General features: G+C 49.2%; 1 protein-coding gene across 6 annotated transcripts in view; it reads right to left on the bottom strand.

Moving 5' to 3' along the window:
• The window catches only part of vps13c (vacuolar protein sorting 13 homolog C), a 73,379-nt gene that overhangs the window by 9,993 nt on the left and 46,524 nt on the right, over window positions 1-16,862 (bottom strand). For all 6 annotated transcript variants that reach the window (XM_077023891.1, XM_077023893.1, XM_077023892.1 and 3 more), the window contains 23 exons: window positions 16,253-16,621; window positions 15,298-15,387; window positions 14,968-15,123; window positions 14,031-14,295; window positions 13,475-13,635; window positions 13,091-13,212; window positions 12,689-12,986; window positions 11,471-11,860; window positions 11,071-11,175; window positions 10,825-10,989; window positions 10,477-10,602; window positions 10,065-10,198; window positions 9,837-9,963; window positions 8,213-8,448; window positions 7,381-7,525; window positions 7,061-7,201; window positions 6,507-6,588; window positions 6,296-6,365; window positions 6,015-6,126; window positions 4,778-4,891; window positions 4,308-4,438; window positions 4,072-4,153; window positions 3,869-3,982 (listed from right to left, as the gene is read on the bottom strand). In XM_077023891.1, coding sequence (XP_076880006.1) covers window positions 3,869-3,982; window positions 4,072-4,153; window positions 4,308-4,438; window positions 4,778-4,891; window positions 6,015-6,126; window positions 6,296-6,365; window positions 6,507-6,588; window positions 7,061-7,201; window positions 7,381-7,525; window positions 8,213-8,448; window positions 9,837-9,963; window positions 10,065-10,198; window positions 10,477-10,602; window positions 10,825-10,989; window positions 11,071-11,175; window positions 11,471-11,860; window positions 12,689-12,986; window positions 13,091-13,212; window positions 13,475-13,635; window positions 14,031-14,295; window positions 14,968-15,123; window positions 15,298-15,387; window positions 16,253-16,621 — 3,735 coding nt within the window. The remainder of the gene's footprint in view (window positions 1-3,868; window positions 3,983-4,071; window positions 4,154-4,307; window positions 4,439-4,777; window positions 4,892-6,014; window positions 6,127-6,295; window positions 6,366-6,506; window positions 6,589-7,060; window positions 7,202-7,380; window positions 7,526-8,212; window positions 8,449-9,836; window positions 9,964-10,064; window positions 10,199-10,476; window positions 10,603-10,824; window positions 10,990-11,070; window positions 11,176-11,470; window positions 11,861-12,688; window positions 12,987-13,090; window positions 13,213-13,474; window positions 13,636-14,030; window positions 14,296-14,967; window positions 15,124-15,297; window positions 15,388-16,252; window positions 16,622-16,862) is intronic.

Genomic DNA, 16,862 nt, shown 5'->3' with positions numbered 1-16,862 from the left:
TCCCCATACACTCCCTCTACTCTACACCTCCCCATACACCCCCTCTACTCTACACCTCCCCACACACTCCCTCTACTCTACACCTCCCCATACACCCCCTCTACTCTACACCTCCCCATACACCCCCTCTACTCTACACCTCCCCACACACCCCCTCTACTCTACACCTCCCCACACACCCCCTCTACTCTACATCTCCCCATACACTCCCTCTACTCTACACCTCCCCATACACTCCCTCTACTCTACACCTCCCCACACACCCCCTCTACTCTACACCTCCCCATACACTCCCTCTACTCTACACCTCCCCATACACTCCCTCTACCCTACAACTCCCCATACACTCCCTCTACTCTACACCTCCCCATACACTCCCTCTACTCTACACCTCCCCATACACCCTCTACCCTACACCTCCCCATACACTCCCTCTACTCTACACCTCCCCATACACTCCCTCTACTCTACACCTCCCCATACACCCTCTACCCTACACCTCCCCATACACCCCCTCTACTCTACATCTCCCCATACACTCCCTCTACCCTACACCTCCCCATACACTCCCTCTACTCTACACCTCCCCATACACTCCCTCTACCCTACACCTCCCCATACACCCTCTACCCTACACCTCCCCATACACTCCCTCTACTCTACACCTCCCCACACACCCCCTCTACTCTACACCTCCCCACACACACCCTCTACTCTACACCTCCCCACACACTCCCTCTACTCTACACCTCCCCACACACTCCCTCTACTCTACACCTCCCCACACACTCCCTCTACTCTACACCTCCCCACACACTCCCTCTACTCTACACCTCCCCACACACTCCCTCTACTCTACACCTCCCCACACACACCCTCTACTCTACACCTCCCCATACACTCCCTCTACTCTACACCTCCCCACACACTCCCTCTACTCTACACCTCCCCATACACCCTCTACCCTACACCTCCCCATACACCCCCTCTACTCTACATCTCCCCATACACTCCCTCTACCCTACACCTCCCCATACACTCCCTCTACTCTACACCTCCCCATACACTCCCTCTACTCTACACCTCCCCATACACCCTCTACCCTACACCTCCCCATACACCCTCTACCCTACACCTCCCCACACACACCCTCTACTCTACACCTCCCCACACACTCCCTCTACTCTACACCTCCCCACACACTCCCTCTACTCTACACCTCCCCACACACTCCCTCTACTCTACACCTCCCCACACACTCCCTCTACTCTACACCTCCCCACACACTCCCTCTACTCTACACCTCCCCACACACTCCCTCTACTCTACACCTCCCCACACACTCCCTCTACTCTACACCTCCCCACACACACCCTCTACTCTACACCTCCCCATACACTCCCTCTACTCTACACCTCCCCACACACCCCCTCTACTCTACACCTCCCCACACACACCCTCTACTCTACACCTCCCCACACACACCCTCTACTCTACACCTCCCCATACACTCCCTCTACTCTACACCTCCCCACACACTCCCTCTACTCTACACCTCCCCACACACTCCCTCTACTCTACACCTCCCCACACACACCCTCTACTCTACACCTCCCCACACACACCCTCTACTCTACACCTCCCCACACACTCCCTCTACTCTACACCTCCCCATACACTCCCTCTACTCTACACCTCCCCATACACTCCCTCTACTCTACACCTCCCCATACACTCCCTCTACTCTACACCTCCCTATACACTCCCTCTACTCTACACCTCCCCACACACTCCCTCTACTCTACACCTCCCCACACACTCCCTCTACTCTACACCTCCCCACACACTCCCTCTACTCTACACCTCCCCACTCACTCCCTCTACTCTATCTACACCTCCCCATACACTCCCTCTACTCTACACCTCCCCATACACTCCCTCTACTCCACACCTCCCCATACACCCCCTCTACTCTACACCTCCCCACACACCCTCTCTACTCTATCTACACCTCCCCATACACCCTCTCTACTCTATCTACACCTCCCCACACACTCCCTCTACTCTACACCTCCCCACACACTCCCTCTACTCTACACCTCCCCACACACTCCCTCTACTCTACACCTCCCCACACACTCCCTCTACTCTACACCTCCCCACACACCCCCTCTACTCTACACCTCCCCACACACCCCCTCTACTCTACACCTCCCCATACACTCCCTCTACTCTACACCTCCCCACACACTCCCTCTACTCTACACCTCCCCACACACTCCCTCTACTCTACACCTCCCCATACACCCCCTCTACTCTACACCTCCCCATACACCCCCTCTACTCTACACCTCCCCATACACCCCCTCTACTCTACACCTCCCCATACACCCCCTCTACTCTACACCTCCCCACACACTCCCTCTACTCTATCTACACCTCCCCACACACCCCCTCTACTCTACACCTCCCCACACTCCCTCTACTCTACACCTCCCCACACACTCCCTCTACTCTATCTACACCTCCCCACACACCCCCTCTACTCTACACCTCCCCACACACTCCCTCTACTCTACACCTCCCCATACACTCCCTCTACTCTACACTTCCCCATACACTCCCTCTACTCTACACCTCCCCACACACTCCCTCTACTCTACACCTCCCCACACACTCCCTCTACTCTACACCTCCCCATACACCCCCTCTACTCTACACCTCCCCATACACTCCCTCTACTCTATCTACACCTCCTCATACACTCCTTCTACTCTATCTACACCTCCTCATACACTCCTTCTACTTTACACCTCCCCACTCACCCCCTCTACTCTACTCTACACCTCCCCATACACTCCCTCTACTCTACTCTACACCTCCCCATACACTCCCTCTACTCTATCTACACCTCCCCATACACTCCCTCTACTCTACACCTCCCCATACACCCTCTACTGTACACCTCCCCACTCACTCCCTCTACTCTACACCTCCCCATACACTCCCTCTACTCTACACCTCCCCACTCACCCCCTCTACTCTACACCTCCCCATACACTCCCTCTACTCTACACCTCCCCACACACTCTCTCTACTCTATCTACACCTCCCCATACACTCCCTCTACTCTACACCTCCCCATACACTCCCTCTACTCTACACCTCCCCACTCACCCCCTCTACTCTACACCTCCCCATACACCCCCTCTACTCTACACCTCCCCATACACTCCCTCTACTCTACACCTCCCCATACACTCCCTCTACTCTACACCTCCCCACTCACCCCCTCTACTCTACACCTCCCCATACACTCCCTCTACTCTACACCTCCCCACACACTCCCTCTACTCTATCTACACCTCCCCATACACTCCCTCTACTCTACACCTCCCCACACACTCCCTCTACTCTATCTACACCTCCCCATACACTCCCTCTACTCTACACCTCCCCATACACTCCCTCTACTCTACACCTCCCCACTCACCCCCTCTACTCTACACCTCCCCATACACCCCCTCTACTCTACACCTCCCCATACACTGCCTCTACTCTACACCTCCCCATTCACCCCCTCTACTCTACACCTCCCCACTCACCCCCTCTACTCTACACCTCCCCATACACTCCCTCTACTCTATCTACACCTCCCCACACACTCCCTCTACTCTATCTACACCTCCCCATACACTCCCTCTACTCTACACCTCCCCACTCACCCCCTCTACTCTATCTACACCTCCCCACACACTCCCTCTACTCTATCTACACCTCCCCATACACTCCCTCTACTCTATCTACACCTCCCCATACACTCCTTCTACTCTAGGGACACAGAAAAACGAATGATGGAATCTCAGACCTGGAAGGGCTCGTAGAAGAAGGCCTCCACCCCCTCCGAGAGTCCCCGGATGAGACCAAAGGGGTTTCCCAGGACATCCAGGCCCAGCACCAGCACATACATCTGCTTCAGGAACTGCACAGCCACAGAAGGGAAAAGACAGCTAGAATACATAATACATGTGTGTGGGCCTGTGTGTTTCTGTGTGAGTAAGAAAGTCTGACCTGTTCAGTGTAATGTCTAATTACAGCCCACATCAGTTTCTCTCTGCGGTAGAACTGGTACTTCACCTCAAAGCAAGCCAGTCTGCAGACACCGTCAAAGATTCAAAGAGAACAGTGCTGCTATTCGAGTAATAATTTATAACATAATTTGAGTTAGCATTTATAACCTCATTTCAGCTAACATTTATGACATCAGGAGGTGAGTGCACTCCTAACCTGTGAGCTGTGATACTCACTTAAAGATGAGGTCATCTACGTCTGTAAGAGTTGCTCCGATGCTTTTAAGAAGAAGATTGACTGATTGGATAGCAACCATATCACCCTCAGGGTCATTGCCACTGGAGCCCAGAGACAGACTCAGATGGAGCTAAACACACACACACACACACGCACGCGCGCACACACACACACAGACACACACAGACACACAAACACACACACGCATACACATAAGCACACACACACACACACACACACACACACACACAGACACACGCATACACATAAGCACACACACACACACAGACACACGCATACACATAAGCACACACACGCACACACACACACACGCATACACATAAGCACACACACACACACACAGACATGCACACACAAGCACATACATGATCACACACAAACACACATTCAGTTTTTCACACACATGATTGTTGAGGTGACAGTGTTTAATGTGAAGGTTCAGTCTCACTTTAACGGGTGAGATGTGGAAGTGTTGGAAGAAGCTGAGTCCTGAAGCGTCATTAATGGAGCTCTCCATCAGCTGGGCCTGCAGGGCCTGGAGGTCCTGCTCAATCAGCCCAGTCTACACACACAGGTTAGAGATACAGCGTGAACAGAGGTGTTTAGTCTCAACACAGATACAGATGTTATCAATACATACACATAACTATTTAGGTGCTTTTTTCTAATACAAGCACAACATTGTCTCAAATCTTCTTACTTTCTTTTAAAAATACAGTTGTAAAGACATTGTAATTGTAAACCATGTTATGTTTATTACTTAATAATATACTGTATTTTTTGGACTATAAGTCGCTACTTTTTCCCCCACACTTTGTACCATGTGGCTTATAATGAGGTGCAGCTTTTCTGTAGACTTTTCTTCACCCGTCAGGGGGCGGAGCAGAAAGTTTATCAGGTGGTAGGTCAAAGTTGTAAATCAAAGAAGAAAGTGCTCAATTTCATTTAGCACATGTAAGCAGCAGGCACGACGGAGATTTTTTTTCAAAGCAACATGTGTTGTGCCAAATTCCGACTCCACGGCAGAATCTGAGTCCCCTCGTTTGCACACGCATAAAGACGCTACAGATATTCGGGAGTTACAGTGATTATAACTTAGTTCATTGAGCACTCTAGTTTTGTCCTAACTAGATAGTTTAGACACAATACTGCTGTAATACTGCGAAGTCATGTGGTCAGAGGTGAACTTCGGTATAGCTAGTGTGTATTTTATTTAAAATAATTAGCACCCTTGAGCCAGTGTGGGTTTGGACATAGATAATGCCATTTGCTGTGATGGATAATTAAAGTCTAGCTCTTATTTACTGTATGCATAGAAACATAAATCGACAATATAATCTGTAGCCTCTCTGCACGGATAAACAAGAGGAGTCGGAATTCGGCACAACACTGGCTGAAAGCCAAATCTGTCGCATGTGAAATGCTACAGGCAACGTTCAGAAACTGATGGAAACTGATCAGCTCAGTTAAATGTGTTCAGTTCAGTAGATATATGATTTAGCCCGGTGTGGCTTATACAACATACTACTCAGTCTTGTTAGGGTTAGGTAACGAGTCCTATGGTTAGGACCAGTGAGTCCTAGGGTTAGGGTTTAGGGTTAGGACCAGTGAGTCCTACCAGCGTGATTCATAAATTATATAAACATCTTCAGCAGCACGTACACGTCCTGTGTTGCCATAGTTACCTTCTGTTTGTCTTCCTGTGTGTCGGTAACAGGGGTAAATAGAGCGAGGATGGATGCCAAAAAGCCCTGATCAATCTTAACAGCCATTTCTTGCACTAGCATCATGAAGTATCTGCACACACACACACACGCACACACACACACACACACACACACACACACACACACACACACACACACACACACACACACACACACACACACACACACAATAGATTTATGAAGAGAGTTATGAAAGCTGAGAATAAGAGATATGAAGGCTGAAATAAAGCAGGACTTACTTAAACTGCATCACTTGGCTGTGTTCATTAAATCTGGTGATGATGCTTATATCAATAAAGGGCTTTGGCTCTAAATACACACAAATGAAACATGAACAGACCTGTAGTTAGTGCCTGCAGTACTCAAGCATCTGACATAAATGTTTACACGGTCCCAAAAACAGGGACAGCGGTTCAACCCTCGGGGTTAAGGGCTCCCACCACATCACACCTGAGTCCAGAGCAACAGACTTGGGCGGGGGGACGGGGTGGAAGACGATGGGGAAGATGGCTCCACTCAGCTGGTTATCCACCTGAAACACACACACACACACACACACACACACACACACACACACACACACACACACACACACACACACTGAGCAACATGTACCTGCAGTACATGTGTGCATTATGTAAGCAGTTGATCACATAATTTATTACAAATTGCATGGGTCTCTACCCTAACCACACAGTCCTGACTCTAAGGTATGTTTTTTCTCTCAATGTCAGCTGTGGTATGACAGGGTCTGACTGAGGTGAACAATATGTCCAATTTTCTTTACCTGTCCCCATCTGTACTAGGTTTAGGTTTACCTGTCCCCATCTGTACTAGGTTTAGGTTTACCTGCCCCTGTCTGCACTTAACTGGTCCTGCAAAGCTTTGCACTGTGCTCCCACTATGCCCTGATCTGCCTACTGTCCTGTGCTCCGCCCACTGTGGTATGCTCCACCCACTGTGGTAAGCTCCACCCACTGTCCCGTGCACTGTTGTGCTGATACCTGCAGCCAGTGGAGCTGGGCCCTGAGACTCCTCTGGTGTGGAGACTGCTTCAGCTCCACATGGATCCCAGAAAGGAAGTTCCTCCGAATGGGGCAGGAGAATGGGTGTCTCATCAGCATGGGTACCCTTGCAAAGTTCACCTGATCACACACACACACACACACACACACACACACACACACACACATACACATACACATACACACACACACACACACACACACACACACACACACACACACACACACACACACACACACTTACAACTGGACCTGGTAAATGCTTCATGGTCTGTGTGTTTGTGAAAGGCTTGCTTCACCTCAAGCCCAGTTTCCAGTTTGATCCAGCCTGGTTCTGTCTGGTTGCTGATGTGGTTCTGGTAGGCCTTCTCCAAAAGGCCGATGTTCTTACAGTTAAACGACTTCCAGCGGTTCTTCGGCTTCATCTCCCACACCACACCAGAACTAAACAAAGTTAAAGTGAGTGAACCTTTATGACCTTCTGGGCTAGGGTTAAGGTTTAGGGTTAAGGTTTATGGTTAAGGTTTATGGTTAAGGTTTATGGTTAAGGTTTATGGTTAAGGTTTATGGTTAAGGTCTAGGGGTTAAGGTTTATGGTTAAGGTCTAGGGGTTAAGGTTTAGGGTTAAGGTTTATGGTTAAGGTCTAGGGGTTAAGGTTTATGGTTAAGGTCTAGGGGTTAAGGTTTAGGGTTAAGGTCTAGGGGTTAAGGTTTAGGGTTAAGGTTTATGGTTAAGGTCTAGGGGTTAAGGTCTAGGGGTTAAGGTCTAGGGGTTAAGGTCTAGGGGTTAAGGTCTAGGGTTAAGGTCTAGGGGTTAAGGTCTAGGGGTTAAGGTCTAGGGGTTAAGGTTTAGGGGTTAAGGTTTAGGGGTTAAGGTCTAGGGGTTAAGGTTTAGGGTTAAGGTTTTCATCTACAATCATTGCAACTCGTTCCTTCTGAGCTGGCATGTCTTGCTCTTTACTACCACAAGATCACATCTACTAAACAAATACATAATATAAAAATGATATTTTATGCCTGTTTTGGGTTTCATTATCAGTAAGAAGCAAATTCCTATAATTTCATGTGGGGTCCATCAGTTACTTTAGCTAATGTTACAGCCCGTTAGGGGAGGAGGGGGCGTCTCTTCACCTGGTGATGCCAACGTATGCCACTTCCTGTTTGTAGTCATTGTTGATGAGCGACAGGCCCAGATTCTGCAGCGAGATTGTCACTTCCTGCTGGAACTGCTCCAGTTCCTCAGCCTGACAAGCTTTTGTTACCACGGCAACGTCTTCAGTGAAGAGTAGCACTCGCTGTCGTCCATCCAGGAAGGACACCCAGTGCACCTGCGCCAGGCCGTCGCACGCAAACTGCCCACACTCATCCTGCACCACACACAGCACCAGCAAGTCTAAGCACCGCCCACCAACGTCACGCAGGGCCGGCAGAGCCAATCAGAGAGTCTGAGAGTTCAGCTGTGAATCAGGCACTGCACAACACACTCCAACAGGGTCAAATACTACAGAGCTATGTCCAGAAATGTGGAACAAACACGTCTGATGGTAAGTGGTGCGTGTGTAATGTGTGTGTGTAGTGATGGGTGGTGTGTGTGTGATGTGTGTGTGTAGTGATGGGTGTTGTGTGTGATGTGTGTGTGTAGTGATGGGCGGTGTGTATGTGAGTGTAGTGATGGTGTGTTTGTGTGTGTGTGTGTGTGTAGTGATGGGAGGTGTGTGTGTGTGTGTGTGTAGTGATGGGCGGTGTGTGTATGTGTGTGGTGAGCTGTGTGAGTGTAGTGATGGGTGGTGTGTGTGTGTGTGTGTGTGTGTGTGTGTGGTGATGGGCGGTGTGTGTGTTTAGTGATGGGTGCTGTGTGTGTGTGTGTGTGTGTGTGTGTGTGTGTGTGTGTGTGTGTGTGTGTGTGTGTGTGTGTGTGTGTGTGTGTGTGTGTGTGAGTGTAGTGATGGGTGGCGTGTGTGTGTGTGTGTGTGAGTGTAGTGATGGGTGGTGTGTGTGTGTGTGTGTGTGTGTGTGTGTGTGTGTGTGTGTGAGTGTAGTGATGGGTGGTGTGTGTGTGTGTGTGTGTAGTGATGGGTGGTGTGTGTGTAGTGATGGGAGGTGTGTGTGTGTGTGTGTAGTGATGGGCGGTGTGTGTATGTGTGTGGTGAGCTGTGTGAGTGTAGTGATGGGTGGTGTGTGTGTGTGTGTAGTGATGGGTGGTGTGTGTGTAGTGTTGGGAGGTGTGTGTGTGTGTGTGTGTGTGTAGTGATGGGCGGTGTGTGTATGTGTGTGGTGAGCTGTGTGAGTGTAGTGATGGGTGGTGTGTGTGTGTGTGTGTGGTGATGGGCGGTGTGTGTGTTTAGTGATGGGTGGTGTGTGTGTGTGTGTGTGTGTGTGTGAGTGTAGTGATGGGTGGCGTGTGTGTGTGTGTGTGTGTGTGTGTGTGTGTGTGTGTGTGTGTGAGTGTAGTGATGGGTGGTGTGTGTGTGTGTGTGTGTGTGTGTGTAGTGATGGGTGGTGTGTGTGTGTGTGTGTGTGTGTGTAGTGATGGGTGGTGTGTGTGTAGTGATGGGCGGTGTGTGTGTAGTGATGGGTGGTGTGTGTGTGTAGTGATGGGCGGTGTGTGTGTAGTGATGGGTGGTGTGTGTGTGTGTAGTGATGGGTGGTGTGTGTGTAGTGATGGGTGGTGTGTGTGTGTGTGTGTGTGTGTGTGTAGTGATGGGCGGTGTGTGTGTATGGTGAACATTGTGTCCCGAGTGTGTTGTCCACTCACCTTCAGCAGGTCCAGTTCTCCACTGTGTCCTTGACTAGTCCAGCACAGTTTGCGAACGCCAGCAGGGTCGTCCCAGGCAAAGCGCTGAGCCTCCCCGGGTTTCAGGTCCTGAACCGCCTCACACCCACTGCATGCACACAGCAACACATGAATACTGAATATTGTGCTACACTGCATTGCTTGAGTTCAGTTGTTCATTGTGCGATTAGCTGCATAGGAAGTACTGACCTCTGCCTGACAGTGATGGTGACCCATGGTGTGTGGTTCACCAGCAGGGCAGGAGCTGCACCCTCATAGTAATCAGTGAAGCTGATCACAGTGGAGTGGTCACAAATGTTCACATCCACAATGATGCCACCATACTGAGAGGAAAGACACATTTACATTTAGCAGACCCTCTTACCCAGAGCAACGTGCACACTAGTGATCACTAGTGATGTAGTGTACCCTAACCCAGAGCCAGAGGAGCAGTTGGGGTTAAGTGCCTTGCTCAAGGGCACTTTAGTCATGGCCTGTGGCCTGGGAATCAAACCCACGACCCTCCGGTCACAAGACCAGTTCCCTAACCACCAGACCATGACCACTGTGTAGTTGTGGCAGTTTTTGTGTCAAAGTTCACGATGAAAAGCCAGATGTGTACCTGGTCCATTCTGAGCAGAGTGCCATTATCCTGCTTGTTGAAGAAGAAAGACTTGGAGGCTGATTCAGATCCCACGACTCGCACACACATCTTCCCTGAGCTGGACTCTGGCCACAGTGGTAGACACTACAGCAGACACACAAACACACGCAAACACATCACATAGAAACGCATAAACCAGGTCCCTGTGGAGGAGATGTGTACCTCCATGGAGGAGATGTAGTATACCTCCATGGAAGAGATGTAGTATACCTCCATGGAAGAGATGTAGTATACCTCCATGGAAGAGATGTAGTATACCTCCATGGAAGAGATGTAGTATACCTCCATGGAGGAGATGTAGTTTACCTCTGTGGAGGAGATGTAGTGCCACTTCTCGCAAACATTGGCACTGCCATTTTGCACTTCTCCCACTTCCAGCTCAAAGGAGGACGTGTTCACCAGCGTGTAGAATGGACTGATGGTCACGATGCGTGTCAGGTTAAAACTGCTCATCTGGATACTGACCCCCACCTAAAACAATCAGCTAGAGATCAGAACGCACCCACATCCACACCCACCCTCCAACACCTCCACCGTGCTCAGAAACCTCACCAAGTAATCCATGGTTCTGTCTGAGCAGCGGACACAGCCATAACTGCCCACCGTGTCCAGGGAGAAGCCGTCCGACCAGGAACTGGTAGACACGCACAGCTGTAGCTGTTTGAGGAGAATGGTGGAATCACTGAGCCGCACACACTTCCAACCTACGTCAAAGAATTCCTTTCACATTTTGCATGCGTTTGATGGGAATCATTTAGTGTTTTTATCAATTTTCCTCTCTTCAAACCTTTAACGATTAGTTTATTACAGGGAAAAACTACCATCATCATTAAAAAGAAATTCACATCAGGCTTCATTTGTCTTATTAGGCTGGGTCTGGATTCAGCTTTGAAGTTGCTTAAACCTAAGATGGTGTTGGGCTGCAGTGTAAACTCACGTTCCTGTTTCCCACCTTGTTTTTGCTGAAGATGTTCTTCTTCTTGAAGGAGAACAGGATGACGTCACGGAAGTCTGCGGGGTGCTTTACATACGTGTCTTCTGCCCGGTACTGCAGAACACGGGACGTCTTGTTTATGATCCAGTACGGGCTGAAGATGGCGAGGACGAGTCTGCCTGCCACACGGGTCACGTGGACACACACGTCGACGGTGAGATTCTCACTGGTGTCACTGGTGAAACAGACTGGGAAGAACTGGGCCATGGTGTCGCTGATCTGCACGTGGCCGCTCCAGTTCCGGCCCTGGTAGCGCATCAGGACCAGCTCCAGGATCTCGCCGCTGACGCGTGCGTTCAGGACGTCGGCGCCGCTGCCCTCCTGTAGCTCCTGGGGCTCGGCTGAACCCTGAGGGAGACACAGCAGCGCTAAAACTACAGGGTGATCAAGAACTACGTCCTTTAATGAATAACAATGGAGCCCATTTACAAATGATGTAAGCATTATAATAGTAATAACATGGTGATAAATGGGTTACTTAATTAACTCTTCTGCAAATGGTTTCCTAGTGTACTTATAGCAGGGTACCCTAGTGCTGCACAAGCACAGTAATAAGGGGTGGGGTGTGGGTGTGGCACAGGCATATGTGGGTGTGGCAGTAATAGTAATAAGGGGTGGGGTGTGGGCGCAACAAAGGCATATGTGGGTGTGGCAGTAATAGTAATAAGGGTTGGGGCGTGGCAGTAATAAGGGTTGGGGTGTGGGCGTGGCAGTAATAAGGGTTGGGGCGTGGCAGTAATAAGGGTTGGGGTGTGGGCGTGGCAGAGGCATATGTGGGCATGGCAGTGATAAAGGTTAGTTGGTAACTGCAAGATGTATTCAGGTGGTAATTGGGAGATGTATTTAGTTCATAAATGTGAGGTGCATTTTTAGTGGGATGAGAGAATATTATGTGCTCTAAACCAGATGTATATGATAAAAGATATAATAATATAATGTGATATCCTGCAATATAATGTGATATCCTGTGATATCATGTGATATGTTATACCACGTGATTCCATGTGATGTGATACCATGTGATGATGTGATGTCATGTGATGCTATGTGATACCATGTGAAATGATATGACGATATGTGATGCCATGTGATGATGTATGATATGTGACAACATGTGATGCCATGTGATGATATGTGATATCATGTGATGATGTGATGTTGTTGTCTGTGGAGTACCTCGAGGAGGTAGCGTAGGGAGTACGGCAGTAGGTTACGGAGCGTAACAGCAGGGTGCAGGTGGATGACGTAGGCGGGGTCCCAGTCCTCCTCCCCCTGGTTGGAGATGTGCTGGAGGGCGTCTGGCACTGCCAGTGTGGAGACAACGAGAGGCAGGAAGCTGCTCTCACGCGCGGGACACTGCAGGACCGACTGCACCTCTGAGCTCACGTGCACCTGCTCCTTCCACGTGATACACGTGGTGGACGGGCAGTACAGCCCCTCCAGAACCCCCACGGGCAGCAAGAACAGCTGCGACCTGCAGCACACCACCAACCGCAGGTGTTCAGACAGCTTATCAGAAACTCCATGTAGGTTTTGTATTTCTATAAACTATATGACACTACGTCACTGCTCCAGTACCTGTAAGAGTCCAACGAGACATGAAACTCTTTCTGTGGTTCAGCAGTACCAACGTTAACCAGGCCACCCAACTCTGGGGAGAACTTCAGGACAGCAAAAGGCACGGAGAAATGATTCTTTATCTACAACAGATAAATGAAAACAACTTTTAGCATCAATACAGTTTCAGTCCAACACAGACAACGTCGCCATTTCTGCATTGCGGACATTTCATTATTAATTGATCAGCTATGAATGGGAGCTAATATGCATTTGCAAATAAGATCCTGCACCTAAAATAAAATCCTGGTGATTCACTCATTCACTGTCAGCATTGCTCCATGAGACACACACACTACAGCAGAGGTCCGTGCTTTAGTCTGCAGGGTAGCGGAACACACTCACCTGTAATGGAGAGCGTACAGTGATCACTTTGTTGCCATTGCAGGCGTTGATTTGCAGCAGCACGGACACAGCCTGCACTGCCCCGTGCTGGCGCACGTTATACAGCCTACGAGCAGGTTTATCCACGGGGACGCTGGAGATCTCGCTGTAGCCCACCGGCACTGCACATTCAACACAACACACCAGCACAGCCGAATGTCAGCTCTTAACAGGAGGAAATGACCAGTGTTTGGAACACTGATGGAAATGATTAAATCATCCACATATCCAGATTTTTCTAATATGGTTGTTCTATGTGTTTCCAGACAGGGGGCTTCAGCAGAAGGCTGGGAAGTCCATGAGGTACAGACCAACACTTAGGTTAACGGCCCTCCCTCAGGAGATACTTAGTGAGGTACAGACCAACACTTAGGTTAACGGCCCTCCCTCAGGAGATACTTAGTGAGGTACAGACCAACACTTAGGTTAACGGCCCTCCCTCAGGAGATACTTAGTGAGGTACAGACCAACACTTAGTAATACTTAGTGAGGTAGAGATACTTAGTGAGGTACACACTAATGCTGAGGTTGAAAAGGCAGCTCTCCTGTCGCTGAAGTGCCGACAGCCTTCCCCGCGAAGACGACTCGAAGACGGAGAACTCCAGGTCCACACTCTGTTCCACACCCACTTCGTGCAATTTGCCTTGGGCCGACGGCGGGCACACGCGGAGACTGGCGCTGTGCTGGATGACGAGAGGGATTCCCAGAGCGTTGCGGATTGTGAATGGAGCCTTTTCCTTTACGGTGGGATCGAGAAAGGCTGTTGTGCTCTCAGAGAAAGCCTGTCAATCAAAGCCCAAGCAAGCGTCAACACACAATAAAACTGGTATTTATTCATGGTAAATAAGCTAGGAATTTTTGGAAGTTAAAGGAACACACTGACTTACACACCCACAGTAAACATGTATGCCATAGTACAGTCCATAGTGACAGTGTTTTAAGACTGACGAGGAACACACATTAAATATTAGAGTACAGGAAAGCGGACAATAGTGTCCATTGTGGCATTTGTAAGCTAAACCTTAAGACAATCAGTACAGAATTGTGTTGTGTTAGAGACTAGGGTTATAGTTGGTGTTAATGACTAGGGTTATGGTTAGGTGTTAGGGTTAGACGTTATGGTTAGGTGTTAGGGTTAGACGTTATGGTTAGGTGTTAGGGTTAGACGTTATGGTTAGGTGTTAGGGTTAGACGTTATGGTTAGGTGCTAGGGTTAGACGTTATGGTTAGGTGTAAGGGTTAGACGTTATGGTTAGGTGCTAGGGTTAGACGTTATGGTTAGGTGTTAGGGTTAGACGTTATGGTTAGGTGCTAGGGTTAGACGTTATGGTTAGGTGTTAGGGTTAGACGTTATGGTTAGGTGTTAGGGTTAGACGTTATGGTTAGGTGTTAGGGACTAGGATTATGGTTAATAACTATCTTAACTTCCAAACCATGGGGGTTAGAAAGTTCACCTGGTGAAGGTTGTGGAAGACACTGAGGCAGCATTTGGACACTGTGATGTTCATGGTGTCTTTGGAGCAGATGCTGAAGGCAGTGCAGGGGTCAGGCAGCATTATGAAGTCATCACCAGGAACAGGACTCTTGTCCCGAACAGGATTACTCTTCATCTATATGTGTGGAACACACACACACACGCACGCACGCGCACACACGCACATTCGCATGCACACACACAAAAGCCTTGAGAAGGTATGGAAGTGAAAAGAGTTGAAAGCACAAACCTCTGGAAGTTCTCAAGAACGTGTAAGTAAAGGAGAGAGATGGAGAGAGAGGACCAGCACCTCCAGCGTGAGGTTCCACCTCCGTGTGCCGTTCTCCACTCGCTCTATCAGGGGCTCCCACACCGCGTGAGTCTCATTAAAGTAGTGCACCTGAAACACAGCACACCTTAGTGGAGAAGCTCCATAGGCCGTTTAGGGCAAAGTACAAGAAACAAATACACACACACACACATGCACACACTACTCGTACAAACGTATGAAACACTTGCACATTAGTAGTGGCAGAGAGAACGATGCTCAGATAGTTCACACTCAAACATTGCACTGGATAAGAAATGATAAGATTATACACCATGTAGCCTGTAGACCTGCTGGAAATAACATGGCTAATAAAGCATAAGGCTAATGTTAGCTTTCTGCAATACTCACGGATAAACAAGCACAATTTAGAACTATATGCACAACTGAATGTTTAAGTGCATGAATATGCAAGTGTGTGTTAACATATGCATATGTAAGTAGTGTGTATGTACCAGTGTGTGTTAACATATGCATATGTAAGTAGTGTGTATGTACCAGTGTGTGTTAACATATGCATATGTAAGTAGCGTGCATGTACCAGTGTGTGTTAACATATGCATATGTAAGTAGCGTGCATGTACCAGTGTGTGTTAACATATGCATATGTAAGTAGCGTGCATGTACCAGTGTGTGTTAACATATGCATATGTAAGTAGTGTGCATGTAGAATGGCAGCGTGTTTCTGATGCTGCAGGCCAGCTCTGGGGTCGCGGCGCTCACACAGGGGCCCAGAGGAACGTTAATTTCCTTAGAATTGAAGCATTCAATTCAATTCAAGTGTGTGTTAACATATGCATATGTAAGTAGTGTGTTTCATGTGTGAGTTTTTTATATGCATGTTTTATACGAGTGTTTCATATGTATATGCACACATGCACAAACACACATACTTGGGCGCACACACACACACACACACACACACACACACACACACCTCTAGCGTCATATCCGCTGACAGACTAAGGAGCGAGGACCAGTTCTTGGCCCAGCCGGTAAAGGAGGACTCCGCCAGCAGCAGGGGGGTAGTGCGGTGACCCTGGCCCGACTCCAGAGTCACCTGCACCACCTTCACCTCCGCCCTGAAGCTCTCGCCCTCCGTGCAGCTGCTGTCTGTCTCGCGGAAACTCTCGACTGCTTCACTGGCACTCTCCACGCCCAGGAACCAGTGGTTACAGGAGTAGATGTTCCTCACTGCCCACAGGGAGTTCAGGTCCACCGCCACCTCCCCACTCTTCTCCTGCTGAGGTTTGGGAGTCATGGCTGCAGTGATGGTCAGCACCGTGTTGAGGATAACGGGGGAGATCTGAGCACAGCAAGGAGGAGAAGGGAGGACCAGAGTTTGACCCAGTCAATGCTGCACTGACATCCAATCAATGCTGATTCACACAGCCAATCACTGCAGGACTCCAGAATCACGCAGCTAATCACTGCAGGACTCCAGACTCACATAGCCAATCACTGCAGGACTCCAGACTCCCACAGCCAATCACTGCAGGACTCCAGACTCACATAGCCAATCACTGCAGGACTCCAGACTCACATAG

This window comes from Brachyhypopomus gauderio, chromosome 12, assembly GCF_052324685.1.
Source record: "Brachyhypopomus gauderio isolate BG-103 chromosome 12, BGAUD_0.2, whole genome shotgun sequence".
In the NCBI taxonomy this organism is placed as follows: Eukaryota; Metazoa; Chordata; class Actinopteri; order Gymnotiformes; family Hypopomidae; genus Brachyhypopomus; species Brachyhypopomus gauderio.
This window is presented reverse-complemented; position numbering and strand designations above follow the sequence as displayed.